General features: G+C 30.0%; 2 protein-coding genes across 2 annotated transcripts; both read left to right on the plus strand.

Moving 5' to 3' along the window:
* The first annotated feature begins 634 nt into the window (after positions 1 to 634).
* Positions 635 to 10,974, plus strand: LOC113392078 (homeobox protein ceh-33-like). The gene is made up of 6 exons (XM_026628356.2): positions 635 to 754; positions 4,195 to 4,835; positions 5,029 to 5,186; positions 5,546 to 5,675; positions 7,189 to 7,311; positions 10,446 to 10,974. Exons 2-6 carry the CDS (start codon positions 4,213 to 4,215, stop codon positions 10,564 to 10,566), a joined length of 1,155 nt encoding a protein of 384 aa, XP_026484141.1. The 5' UTR covers positions 635 to 754; positions 4,195 to 4,212; the 3' UTR covers positions 10,567 to 10,974.
* A 947-nt stretch (positions 10,975 to 11,921) lies between these two features.
* Positions 11,922 to 13,561, plus strand: Atg6 (Autophagy-related 6). The gene has a single exon (XM_026628250.2). The coding sequence runs from the start codon at positions 12,150 to 12,152 to the stop codon at positions 13,428 to 13,430; it is 1,281 nt and encodes a 426-aa protein (XP_026484035.1). The 5' UTR covers positions 11,922 to 12,149; the 3' UTR covers positions 13,431 to 13,561.
* Positions 13,562 to 14,049: the final 488 nt, after the last annotated feature.

Genomic DNA, 14,049 nt, shown 5'->3' on the forward strand with positions numbered 1-14,049 from the left:
GATAGCAGTCAGATCGTTTTTTGAATTATTTAATTAATATATATTTCATAGATGATAATCTTCAGAAGAAGACATTTAAAATTATATATTGAAGCTGTTTGTATTTAAAGAACAATGTATGTCTTTTTTGTATGTCTCGACCTTTAAAGTGTTTTTCTAATCATAGTATTCTATGCACATAGTAACCCTTTTTACAGTTTAAGCAAAACTTAGGTATGGTATTTAAGAATAATATTACATATTACAAAGTAATTGAAAATCAATGTTAAATTATTTTCTAATTATCTAAAAAATATTATGAAGAAAATATATTTTAGTATAATATTTTATAAAAAACCATAAAATATAATGCAATATTCATATTTGTCATGAACGAGGATTGAAGCAGTGACCAACCGAGTCTAAACCAAATGTATAACCTACTTCGTCAAGCGTTTGTAAAATATTTAAAATAAAAAATAAACCTATCCAACCAAACACACCTGGCTGTAAAAAGGCGTTCCACCAAAAAGGTCGTTATAAAAATTAAAAAGAAAATCGACACCGGGCCCCGGACTCCGCCCATCTCGTATCTCTTTCACACAACCCCTCTCGTTCAGGTACAGACGGTACTGTATGAAATATTTTGTCATTTGACCCCATGACTCCATTGAGTGAGGATGTGCCATTCTTAGACATTTTTTTTGTGTTGAATTGTGAATGAATAATTATAGTGACTGATGTTTTGTGCAATATTGGGTATAGTGAACAAGGGGTAAGAATTTTGTTATACTTTTTATATTTATTTATTACACTTTAAAATATACTTTCACGGCAAGTTTATTGTTGAGTTTTGTTTATATTACAAAAATAAATAATACATAAACTATATTATGTAATAAAATTTTATCGAAATAGGAATAATTTTGAGTACATAATATATATATAGTTAAATGTCTATTTTTGTTTTAGTATTTTAAAATTTGTTACAATACGAATACTGGGGCATAGACGTACAAAAAATAATCTAAAATTTGAAAAATATCTGTGCGTTCTTTTACTATAGATTATACAACTAGAAAAAAAAGTAATACTTATTCTTTTACTAACATGTTTTACGCTTACGAATTTTTTTAATAAACAAAACACGATGTCAACGGGAATTCTTTTAGTAGGTATGTCGTAATAGGAGAAGTATATGCGGTTAATTTAAAAAGGTAATTAGGTATGCAATATCTAATTTTATGTCACCGCCAATGTCGTAAAATAGTTGCACATTAACATTAAAACTTATTACTGGGGATTATTTACATCGATACCTAAAAAGGTAGATACACAGGATTATAGTCCTCTTACTAAAATATTACAATTAAAATAAAGTTATTAATTAATTAAGTAATCTTGTAACGTATTTATTATTGATAATCCAACGTTCTTAAAACAGTTACGGCGGTTTAGCTTTGCCGGAATAATAATAACCTTACTTTAATCATAAAATACATACAGATACTTTTAAGAAAATAAGCTTTGTATACGTCATGAATTAAAACGAAGAAAAGATCCTGAATTCGATGACGTTAAGTTGATTATACTTATGAGGAGTTTCTTGGCTAACTCTCGACTTCACTACGAGACCCTGGATATCATAGGTCTATACTACATATTAAGATAAATTCAACGAGTTAATGACGGATATATGTAGAGTATTTAAGAAGTTACAATGGTCGCCATCCATCACGAGATGAACTTCATAGTACCTTATTATAGTATCGTAAATGAAGTTGCATATATTCCAAATTTAAGTTCTATTGTTCGGGTGAATTGGTATGAACCTCCGTTGCAAGATTCGACCAAACTAATAAGTGAAATTAAAAAAAAAACCTTGTGAAATGTGACTACATTCTATTGACTTATAAAAAGATGATACAGGTGAGGCAGTCTTCACTTGGCTTTGTGCCCGTGTGCGAAGATATCACCTGATTATTTCTCATACCACCAAAGCGCCACTGACCCTGAGAACTAAAATGTTATGTTCCTTGTGCCTGTTTGGTTATACAGCCCTTTTTTTTAATTTGATTCTTCAACAATGTGTACACTGATTATAATCATATAATATAACAAAGTAAAATTATATTCTAAGTGTCACAATTACTTAAAGAAGAACACAGTATGCACAAAAAGAAAACAATCAACATCTTAACCTAATTTGAAAACTATTTAAATAAAAATAACTATTTCATTAAAAGGAAATAAAAGTAAAAAAAAAAAAACTATGTAATAAAAATATAAGAATATAACAACTTAGACATTATTTTTGCTGCCCAGTAAGATCTTTTTCATGGACGCATGGACGCTTTAGACCAGAACACAACAATCCTAAATATTACTGGCGGCATATGTTGAGTTCTTGATGGTACCAACGACCAAGAAGCTCGCCATGATTAATACGATGTAATTTGGTGAAAGATATTACCTACGGAGTTTCTTACTAGTTCTCGTTCCCACTCCCATCGGGGGTACTTGTCATTTATCTGAAATATTTAAGACTTTACATGATATTTAAAGCGTTTGATATATTGATACATGTAACTCTATTTTTTTTACGCGGCGCACGCCTATAAAGTTTCCAGTTGTCATGTTTTTTTACAACATCTACGACAATAATGGTTCTATTTCAGCCAATTTACACAAGTCTTTAATAAATTATAAATAACTTTCCGCATAAAGCACTCCGTTCGTTGGTGAAAATCGTTTGAAAATTCGGTAGTTTTTGAGTTTGTCGCGTTTAGACGCGGCGGGTCTTTGTTTTGTAAGGCAGTAATAATGTATTATTAATTTAAGATTAAAAAGGAAGAGTCAAGAGTCGTGTATTGAATACGTGATGAAAGTAAAACGCTAGGAATGTTTCCTTTTGAAACGTCGAATAGAAGTATTTCACTAAAATTCTACTCAGACATTTTGCTCTTATGGCGCCCTAAGAAATTATATGTACTTCAAAATAAAAAATGTTTTTTGTAAATTTTTGCGCCAATAAAATATCACACACTAGCGACTCGCCCTATCTTCACACGGGTGCAAATTATTAATCAGGAAAATCATAGGATATAAACGGATAGACATATAATAAACTTCCTTATAGCACTCAAAAATTATGTATCTTTCTACCAGTGATTTGATTTTTGATTGGATTATTTTTTCTGGAGATTACTCCTACATACAAACAAACAATTATTACCTTTTTTAAAGTATTAGAATATATATATATATTACATCTGTATTTTAATTTCAATTAACATTTTTAATTTTCTCTAGACATACGCTGATAAAGGCTTCAAGTGATGCCTTTTGTTTTTAAAAGAAATTCCGGTTTAAAATATAGCTTCGGTTGTCGCGGGATGTTTTGGAAACAATCGATATTTTCGTATTCTCCGTTTGTTATTTTTAAATACAATATTTTTTACTCGATAGAGGAAATCCGTTTTGAAATATTCGAGATTTAGCTTTTTTTTAAATATCGGCAAGTAAATAAAAGTAAATTTTATATTCTATCGTTAAATGCACCGAAATAAATGCAGATAATTTGAATGAATAAATTAAATTTCAGTAGGGTTTATTTTCTTTCAATTAAATTATAACCATTGACCATTTTAATTGCTCCTGTCAAGTTTACATAATTTTTTTGTAAATGTTAAATGTTTTCAAATTACTTACATAATAATAGGTATTATACCCACGTTTTTAGTTTTCAAAGAGTCATACTTAATTGTTATTTCATCAATTTATGAATTGTATCTATCTCTGTTGGGTTAGAAAACCCGCCATTTTTATTTCCTTCAAATGTAATGTTTTGTAAAAACCCGCCAATATTCTTTTCCTTTTTCCACAGGTAATAAAATCTTAATTAACAAAATGAATAATCGATTCCAGTAAACATCAATTTTCGAATTATAAATAAAATAATATTTTTTATTATTATTCCAAAATATTAAACTATAGACTTTTAAATTTTATAACTAAATTTTTATATATACATATTTGTTTTAGCTGGTTTTTCTTTTCAGTTCAATTTTAATTTCATATTTAATCCAAATAAAAAGCAAGCCAGAATAGATAATATCATAAAAATATTTTTTTATTTTTAATTATTGGATTCATATGTTTTTTATTTTTATTGTCGTATAAATTTTGTTAGTAATGTATAATACATTGTTGCAGATAAGAACTGTTTTTGTGATGAAATCCACAAATATGGAAACTTGTTCAGACCGCCTCAGTCCATCCAGCGATTTGACAAGCGAGTCTGAAACGTCGTTACCATCATTTCCTTACGAACAGCAAAATGGAAATTTTTACACTCAACCTGACATTGCTGAGAAACAATATTTTTCATGCAAACAAAAGGTCCGAACAGATGACAGGAAGGAGGTTTACTTACAAGAAAGCAATAAGAATTCTTTCGAAAACTATCTGTCGCCTAGAAGCAAAAAGTATTTAAATTTCGAACTTAAATTGCCGCCAATTAATGATAACTTTTTTTCTCAAATCGATAACGAAGACCGACGCTCGAGCTACTTTAATGACGTATCTATGAAAAATGTTCAAAACGAGAACAATCCGATGGTGGAAATAGAAATAAATAATGCTTTTGAAAATGTCGTGAATAATGATAGAGATAGACAACAACAATACTTTGCTGATAATGAGAATAGTATGCGTAGATGTTTAAATTTCAATTCGGAGCAAGTGCAATGTGTGTGCGAAGCTTTACAACAGAAAGGCGATATAGAAAAATTGGCGGCATTTTTATGGAGTTTGCCAACGACGGAGCTGTTGCGAGGGAACGAAACAGTGTTAAGGTTTGAAACAATGCAAATTCTTTTTGTTTTTTAATAAACTAAGGTGTTAAAGTAAGTAAGTAAGGCTTACAATATTCTTTTTGCTCATTATTATTTAAATAAAAAGTAGTACAATCGAGTCGATTAATGTTTGAAATTTTTGAAATACAAAAAAAAACACAACAAAAATTGGTAATATAAAAAAAAATTTTAGGGCGCGTGCGCTTGTGGCTTTTCATCATGGAGTTTTTCAAGAACTATACGCGATACTGGAAAAGCATCCTTTCCCGCCACGTCATCATAGCGACCTTCAAAAGCTGTGGTTCAAAGCTCATTACAAGGAAGCCGAAAAAGTTAGGGGAAGACCCTTGGGTAAGTTATTCTATAAATAAACAAATGTCTAGCAATTTTCATTATCAGGATTATTGTATTAGTACTACATCATAATTATGGATACTAAATTATTTATACTATACATTGTTTATTTATTAAATAAGGGCAGAATTTATGTTTAATAAGTAATTATAAAAACATTTTTACAATTAGATTATATAATATTTCTAGTTTTCTGGGTATTTGCAAAATAAACATAACCTTAAAATTTTTATACGTCTACTTGCAGTTTTAATCCATTGCCTCATAAATAAAGTTATTAAGACATTTTACTTTTTAAACCATAGAACTGTCAAAGGTAATAAATGTCATTATGTTAATTCGTAGACTTTTTTTAGGTGCTGTAGATAAATATAGGCTGAGGAAGAAATATCCTCTGCCAAAGACGATATGGGACGGTGAAGAAACTGTTTACTGTTTTAAAGAAAAGAGTAGAAACGCGTTGAAAGACTGTTACTATAGAAATCGGTAAATATTGTGTGTATTATATTTAGTGTCGAACATTTAATAGCTTAACGGTATAAATAATAAATAAATATTGGACAACATCACATACATTACCCTGATCCCAATGAATGTACTTAAAGCACTTGTGTTATGGAAAATCAGAAGTAACGACGGTACCATAAACACCCAGACCCAAGACAACTTAGAAAACTAATGAACTTTTTCTACGTCGACTCGGCCGGGAATCCGAGACCTCGGAGTGGCGTACCTATGAAAACCGGTGTACACACTGCTCGACCACGGAGGTCGTCAAAAGTTATTTTTTATGTTTAATTGTAGTTAAAACGCTTTTTTATAGTTAATATTTAAAATTACTTTCGGTTTTGTTTTAGTAATAGTTAGGCGGAACGGAAAATGGGGTACCTGATGATAAGTGGTTACCACCGTCCATAGACATTGACGCTGTGAGTAATATTGACCATTCCCTCTCACGCCAATGCGCCACAAATCTCAGGACACGTACGTTGCACGTTGAATTCTATATTATAATAATGCTCAACCAAAAACCACTGATTCACGCTCAATATGGTACTAATTTATGTCTTTTTAACTTGGTCTAAGCTTTGAATAGAGCGGTTCGGCCAACTCGTTTAATTCAATACTGTAATATGACGATTATAAAGTACTTTTATGAGCCTAATTGAGTAAAGATTATTTTTAGATTACATTAACATAACCAATGCGGGTCGATGGAATACACATGTGGCAGAATTTCGGTGAAAAGACACATGCAGGTTTCCTCAGGATGTTTTCCTTCACCGCCGAGCACGAGATGAATTATAAACACAAATTAAGCACATGAAAATTCAGTGGTGCTTGCCTGGGTTTGAACCCGTAATCATCGGTTAAGATGCACGCGTTCTAAACAGTGGGCCTTCTCGGCTCAGATTATTTTGATTTTTTCAAAATATTAAACGGGTTCTCAGTGATGCGCGCGTTAAACAAAAATAAAACAACGATCTTTTTATAATATCTAGAAATATGAACTCTCGTAAATGATCGTAATAATTATTGTTGTAGTTTTAAACAGCGGCAAATATAATGTATGTTTTTATGATGGAATTGCTTAATTTAGCTTTTTTAATCGATATTCAAGTTTGTTGTAGATTTCATGTTTGTTTCCATGTGTTTGTAAGAGCCTGCTTGAATAACCCGTGATGGCTCAATCGTTAGAACACTTGACTTAACCGAAGATTGCGGTTTCGAATAAGCAACTTTGAATTTATATACGTTTAATTACTGTTTAAAATTTATCGCGTGGCGGTGAAGGAAAAGTTCGTGAAACTATCCGTGGTGGATAAGATTTTGCCACGTGTATCCAACCCGGATTTGAGCAGTGTGGTAGCGTGAGTCAAACCATTCTCCTAAAAAGGGAGAGGAGGCCTTTGCCCAGCAGTGGAATATTAACAGGCTGTTACATTTTATTTTTTCTACCTAAATAAAGAATATTTTATTTTATTAAATTAAATTCCAGATATCCAACACCAGATGAGAAGCGAGCGCTCGCCCAGAAGACTGGTCTCACACTGACTCAAGTTTCGAACTGGTTCAAAAATAGAAGACAGAGAGACAGAACTCCCCAGCAGAGTAATAGACCGTAAGTTTATACTTTTGTTAGGCAATATAAAAAATGTCGCGTCATAGTCGAAATTTTTCATAAAGGGAATTAATTTTCGATACACAATAAATAAATAAAAAAAACTAAAGAAAATAAAGAAACATTCATCTTCCTAATTTTGTCATCCCTCAAAATTGCCAATAAATCCAGTGGTTATCATAAATATTTATATATTGATTATGGGGTTGCTGCACATAAAAAATGATCTCATTTTTTAAGAGCTCCAGCCTTAGATGTGCAGAAAATTAAAGAAGATTCTTGATGGCGATATACTAAATTGTTACGAATTAACAAATAATTTATTTTGAAAAAAGTTACTGGCTGGTTAGAGGTCGGCGCTATGGATGTATAAGAATAAAAATAAAAACGTAAACAAAATTAAAGCAAATTGGTTTCGACAAACTCCAGTACTAACTGAACTAATTTATACTATTTGATATTAAAAATTTCATTTAAAAGAGGTTTCACCATTTTGGCGCCAAATGGATATAATTGACTTGCAGTTTACAATGAAATGAAATCAAAACAAAACCTGTGTTCCAAAAATTCCGTAAAAAAAAAATTGAAAAAAAAAAGTTTAGCGTGAGACCCAATAGTTACTATTTTTATGATGATCGACAACTCCAACACGACTGGAAAGTGTTAAGGGAGGACTTTAATCTTTATGATTGGAGGAAATGGAGTTGCCACGGGGAGTTTAGGGAAAAACCCCTTTAAAATAACTTTTTAATAGCCCGACTTGGAGTACGATATTGGGAACTCGGAATTTGTGGCTTCACTAACTAGACACTAGAAGGAGGCGTATTTGTGTTCTAAATAATTATGATGAAAATTATTTTAAAAATCGAAAAATCTTTTTCGTTCACACGTACACACACACACGCGCAATTAATGTGATTTATAAACAATATAGATTAAAATATTTGTATTATAATGTTAAGGCACTTAATACCCGCCATTTTTATTACCATAAACCAAACAACGATTGTTTCATCTGTGGTCCTTTGTTTAGTATTAAATTCAAGGTCAGAGTGTGTGGTCCATTACTTTTTTTTGTGACATATTTTTACGAGTCTAAATACGTGACTACGAACTGTCGTATTGTCGAATGTACGAATTCCTTACGAATATGGCAACATTTTTTAGTTAGTAAAGTTATAAAGTAAAAATAAAACTCTTTTTTATTATTATTAAATTTGACACAAAAAAAAAACGAAAGTCGAAAAAATACCTAGCGCTCCCCCCGGCTTCGCAATTTATTAAAAAATATAATGGTATGATATAAATATAATGTATAATTTATATCAGTAGTGAAAACATTTTTAGAATTGTTGGATTAGTTACGGAGATTACATCCCTACATACCAACGGACAATTACTATACAATTTTTATAAAGTTATCTTTATAATATTAATATAGATACACTAGCTGAAAATTATTAATCAAATACTTGATTACTTTCGGAGAGGATATATAATATAAGTATCTATGTAATTGTATTTGACTAACGTAATGTATTTCAACTTTTGGAAAAGAGTAATTTACTCAATATAGTTCTGTAAATGACGATTTAAGGGTTTTGTTTATATTTATTTAATTATTATATTTATATTATCACTTTAGACGTGAGTACATACTTTATTATGAACGTCTTAAGTAAGAGCTCTCTAACACCTTTATAAAAAATTGAATATATATATACATATAATTTTTATATATATAGCAAATTAAAATTCACTGGGGCTATTACGGTTAGAGCATATCAACTGTTGCTATCAAATATTTGTTGCGGATTCATAAATGTTGCAGTCGATAAATCAGTATTATGGAGTATTATGCTACTGCGTATGTCCATAATACTGATTTATAATTTTTTGATTTGATTTGATTTGGTATCACTCCTAAGTTGCACGCTTTAACGCTAACCGCTAATTAAGTGTAAATTATTTGAAAATTGAAAGAGCTATACTTGTGGTAAAAAAATAAGAAATGTCATTTTTCTTAATAACAGTTATTATTTTATTAATAAGATAAAATTTATTATTATTATTCACGTGCATACACGTACTTTTTATTTTTATTGACGATCTACATCTTCAGCGTTCCGACTTCGGAAATCGACGCAATTTGTTTTAATTTGATTATTTTTTTTTAAATAAATATTTTTGTTTTTGTAAAGAAACGTGGCGAAAATTGCTTACAAAAACAATCTGCATCAAAGAATATTTCAAAGCTTACACAAAAATGTGAAAGAACCAGAACCTTTATTTGGAGTATGTTAATATACATTTTAGAATTGAGACTTAATAAAAACAAAGTATCCTTGACCCTTGTAGGAAAGCGCACATTTTAACACGATACTACATTATTCAGCCTGATCTTTCGACCAGTAAATATAAAAACAATAGACTACCCTTACACATGTGGCCCTTTGTAGCATTGATTAATGACGCCTTAATGAGGGTGACTTGGCAAGTGATTTCGGAATGGTAAAAATGCCAGTTTTTTTAATGATGCATAAATTTTATTATAGATTTATCAACACATGTCTGTCTAACAATTGCCTTGTTCAATCAATAATAATAATTAAAAAAAAAAAAATAAACGTCAAAATCATTTCTGATTTTGGTTACTTTAGTGTCCCACTCATCAGTCATCACACATATAACGCTAACCAGCAATTCTTAGTATTGTTGTATTCCAGTCGGAAGGGTGCGTGAGCTAATGTAACTATAGGTTTGCTGGTTACAACGGACAAAACATTCGTAGTTCCAAATGTTGGCGGCGCATTGTGTGCAAGGAATGGCATTAATCATTTCCTAAAGCACCAATATGTAGTTGACCACTTACAATCAGGTGGACTATGTGCACGCCTACATATAAATAAAAAAAATCCTTGCCATCATTACATACGTAATGTAAAATCATATACTCAGGTAATAAGAAACTATTTGATGTAGAAGCAGCTACGCGTGTAGATAATATTATTTTTAATAGGAAACTAAAAAAAATTTTGTAAAATCAGACAAAATGTTCTATAGATAGACAATTTTTCATAGAACATATGAATTCCAAGCATTGAGTATGTAAGTAATTTTTGTATTTGTTACAGTGAAATGCTCGTACCAGCTCAGTACGTCGGTTCTCAAGGAGGCTTGACCCAGTCTTTTATCCCAAATAGCTATTATAAATTGCAGGACGCCTCACACTATTTGCATGGAAATTCACATTGAACCAGTGTTGCTATATGAAGAAATAAAAATGTTTTAGTAGCTTTTATTTTTTCAAAAACAGTGTCATATTTAAAATCATATAGTACCTCCTATAAACCACCTTCAATTTGTATATAGATTATGTAATAGATGTATAATTTTATAACCTTACTATATTTATGTTTTAAAGTTTGTTCCAAAGTATATTGAATATAAGATTAATTAAAATATTTTAAGTAGTATAGCTATATATATAACTAGTATATATTATGTATGATCAAATGCGTTTCTTGTATCATACTAATAGCCAAATCTACTTGAATTTTATTATTCATTTATTAGTAAATTATTATCCGTAACTAGAATAGTATTCATACAAATAATTATAAACATACTAAATTCATAAAAAAATCAAGCTATGCTATCTTGCCATTATATTTTCAAAATATAATAAATAAAAGTTTAATTTTTAATATATTTGCAACTTTTTTGTATAAAATTTACTTTTATAAATATAATTATTGCTATTCCTATGATCACTGTTAGTTCTTTTATTAGATTAGTATTAAGAAAACATATTGTTCAGTTGCAGGATTCAAAAGTGTCAAAAATCATATCAATGTAAATATAACGGTGCTGTTAAACTTAATCATTATATTCTAGTCTAAAAATCTTATTAAATAAAATTATCAAATAATAACAATTTAGTTTTATTGGCAATTTAGAAATGAAATTGTTTTTACCGATATCGGCAGACGTCTTGCATTTATAAAATTGTCATGGCTGATGATATTCAGATGAAAGTTATAGACGCTGAATATGCAGCGACATCTAGCGATGAGTTATTACAAAGTGCTTAGCATTAAAAGATTCGCTATGTAAAACATATATGTGCAAACTTTTACGGTTATTGGTTATACAGTTTCGAAGTATGTTTATTTCATATAATATAACTATATAAGATAAATTGTTTTCAAAATAAATCTAATAATAATAAATAGTTACTATGATAATTCATATTATTTAATTAAACATATTTATAAAAAGTCAAATATTTTTTTATTATAGGAAAACAGGAGATGTTCGGTCTATGAACACAAAACGAAATTACGAATTACAAAATTTTGTCTGTACATTATCATATCAAATTTGTTTTTAAAGTAGGTAATAGTGATTTATTTCTTTACAAGACATGTTGACGTATATGTGTTTATCTACAAATTTAAGTTCTTGTTACATATATGGTTAGGAAAATATTAGTATCTTATTGAACATGACTGGTAAGAAAGATGGTCCTGACAGTCACGGTAGAAATTATATAAATAATTTGGTAACACTGACGAACTATTTGACGAATTGACTTTGACAGATGACAATTTGATAAATAATATTTTGCGCAAGTCGGAAGTAGTCTTTGTTTGATCTACTTTTATAAGTTTTCAAAATTATACAACAGTTTTAATTAAATTAACAGCAAAGGCATTGAATTACATAACAAAAAACGAACTGTTACTCTAACATAAAGTTATTGGATCTATAAAATATTTAAAACAGTTCGTTTGAATGTCTTTCTTTCATGTAATAGTGGTAAATATTGCGCTATAATGAGTGACACGAAATCTTTCGTCAATTTCTCTTGTCAGCGATGCCTTCAGCCTTTGAAACTCGACGAGTCTTTAAATAACCTCGGAGAACATACTATAGCTGATCTAACACTCCAGATTCGACGAAACAACGAGGCAGATTTAGATTTACAGGCATCTAGCTTAGAGCACTATGTCCCGCCTTTCCGTATGTCCGAATCAGGTAATGGAGCTAATGGGTTCATGGTCATCTCAGATGGCTGGGAGACCACCTCTATAGGTCACCAATTACACGTCAAGGCGACTTTATACGATTTACTCTCAAATAATTCTGATGTCGACCACCCCCTTTGTGACGAATGTACAGATACGCTTCTAGAATTAATGGATAATCAATTGCGACAGACAGAGGCTGAATGGAAGGACTACAACGATTATTTAAAGAAATTAGAAGATGATAAAGAAGATTTGAATTTAGAAGGCCTTGAAAAGGAGCTTGAGGATTGGAAACAAGAACAGAACAGATTGTTACAGGAATTATCAGCATTACAAAAAGAAGAGAAGGCAATGAAAGATGAGATAGAGGTGCAAGAGAAAGAAAAGGAGAGACTAGAAGTGGAGCAAGATATATACTGGAGAGAATACACACGGTATAGAAAGGATTTAATGACGACGGAAGATCAAATGAAGTTCTATGAATGTCAATTGTCTTACACGCAAGCTCAATTGGAGAAGCTCAAGAAGACAAACATATTTAAAGCAACATTTCATATATCAGATTCAGGCCAATTTGGTATAATAAATAATTTCAGGCTTGGACGGCTGCCTACAGCTCCTGTTGATTGGTCAGAAATTAATGCAGCATGGGGGCAGACTGTTTTACTCTTATCCTCATTGGCTAGAAAGATTAATTTCTGCTTCCAGAGATATAGATTAATACCATATGGCAATCATTCATACATTGAGGTGCTGGAAGATCAGAAAGTATTGCCATTATATGGTTCTGGGGGATTTCGATTTCTATGGGATACAAAGTTTGATGCAGCAATGGTTGCTTTTTTAGATTGCTTACAACAATTCAAGGAACAAGTTGAAAAGGGTAACACTGGTTTTTGCTTGCCTTACAGAATAGATAAAGGCAAAATTGAAGATACAGCATCCCCTCCACACGCTTATTCGATTAAAATACAATTTAATTCAGAGGAACATTGGACAAAAGCCCTTAAATATATGTTGACTAATTTAAAATGGGCCTTAACATGGATTTCATCACAGATTAGTGAAGATAAAGTTGAAACATAAATATTTTTTGTCTGTGATATTTTATTAGATAATATTATGTTAATTCATAATTTTTGTAAATATAATATAATGTAGGAAAAATTGTAAAAAATTATATAGATACTAAAAAAAGAGTAATGGATTCCAGTGAAAAAAATAATTATATGATTTTTAGGAAGAATGCATTTGTTCATTTATTAATTAACACAAAAAAATCATGTTATTTTATAATTAAACCAAAATTTTACCTCTGTCATAATGATTCATCAATAACCAATATAAAATAAATTTATGTACCTAACCACAAATCATATCAATTCAATTATCTTAATTATAATTATATTATCATAAATATATATAATTATATGTACTGTTTACTTTTCTTTAGTTCAATTATTTTTACACACTACTTTTATAATAATCGTGATGTTAGCTTCGTGATAGTTAAAAAAGCATGTGATTCAATAACTAATGAAAAAAGAAAAAAAATTAAGAGTTCTAATTTAAATTAGTAAAAGTATGCTTTATGTCGAAAGGTTTGGTATTACGATCGAAATTTGGTATTGATTATTAAGTTAAAGTTCTTTAAAAAAAATTGATTAGTAAAAAAAAATATCAGATAAGCGCCATCTTTGAAAGG

The sequence above is a fragment of the Vanessa tameamea genome, chromosome 27 (assembly GCF_037043105.1).
Source record: "Vanessa tameamea isolate UH-Manoa-2023 chromosome 27, ilVanTame1 primary haplotype, whole genome shotgun sequence".
Lineage (NCBI taxonomy): Eukaryota > Metazoa > Arthropoda > Insecta > Lepidoptera > Nymphalidae > Vanessa > Vanessa tameamea.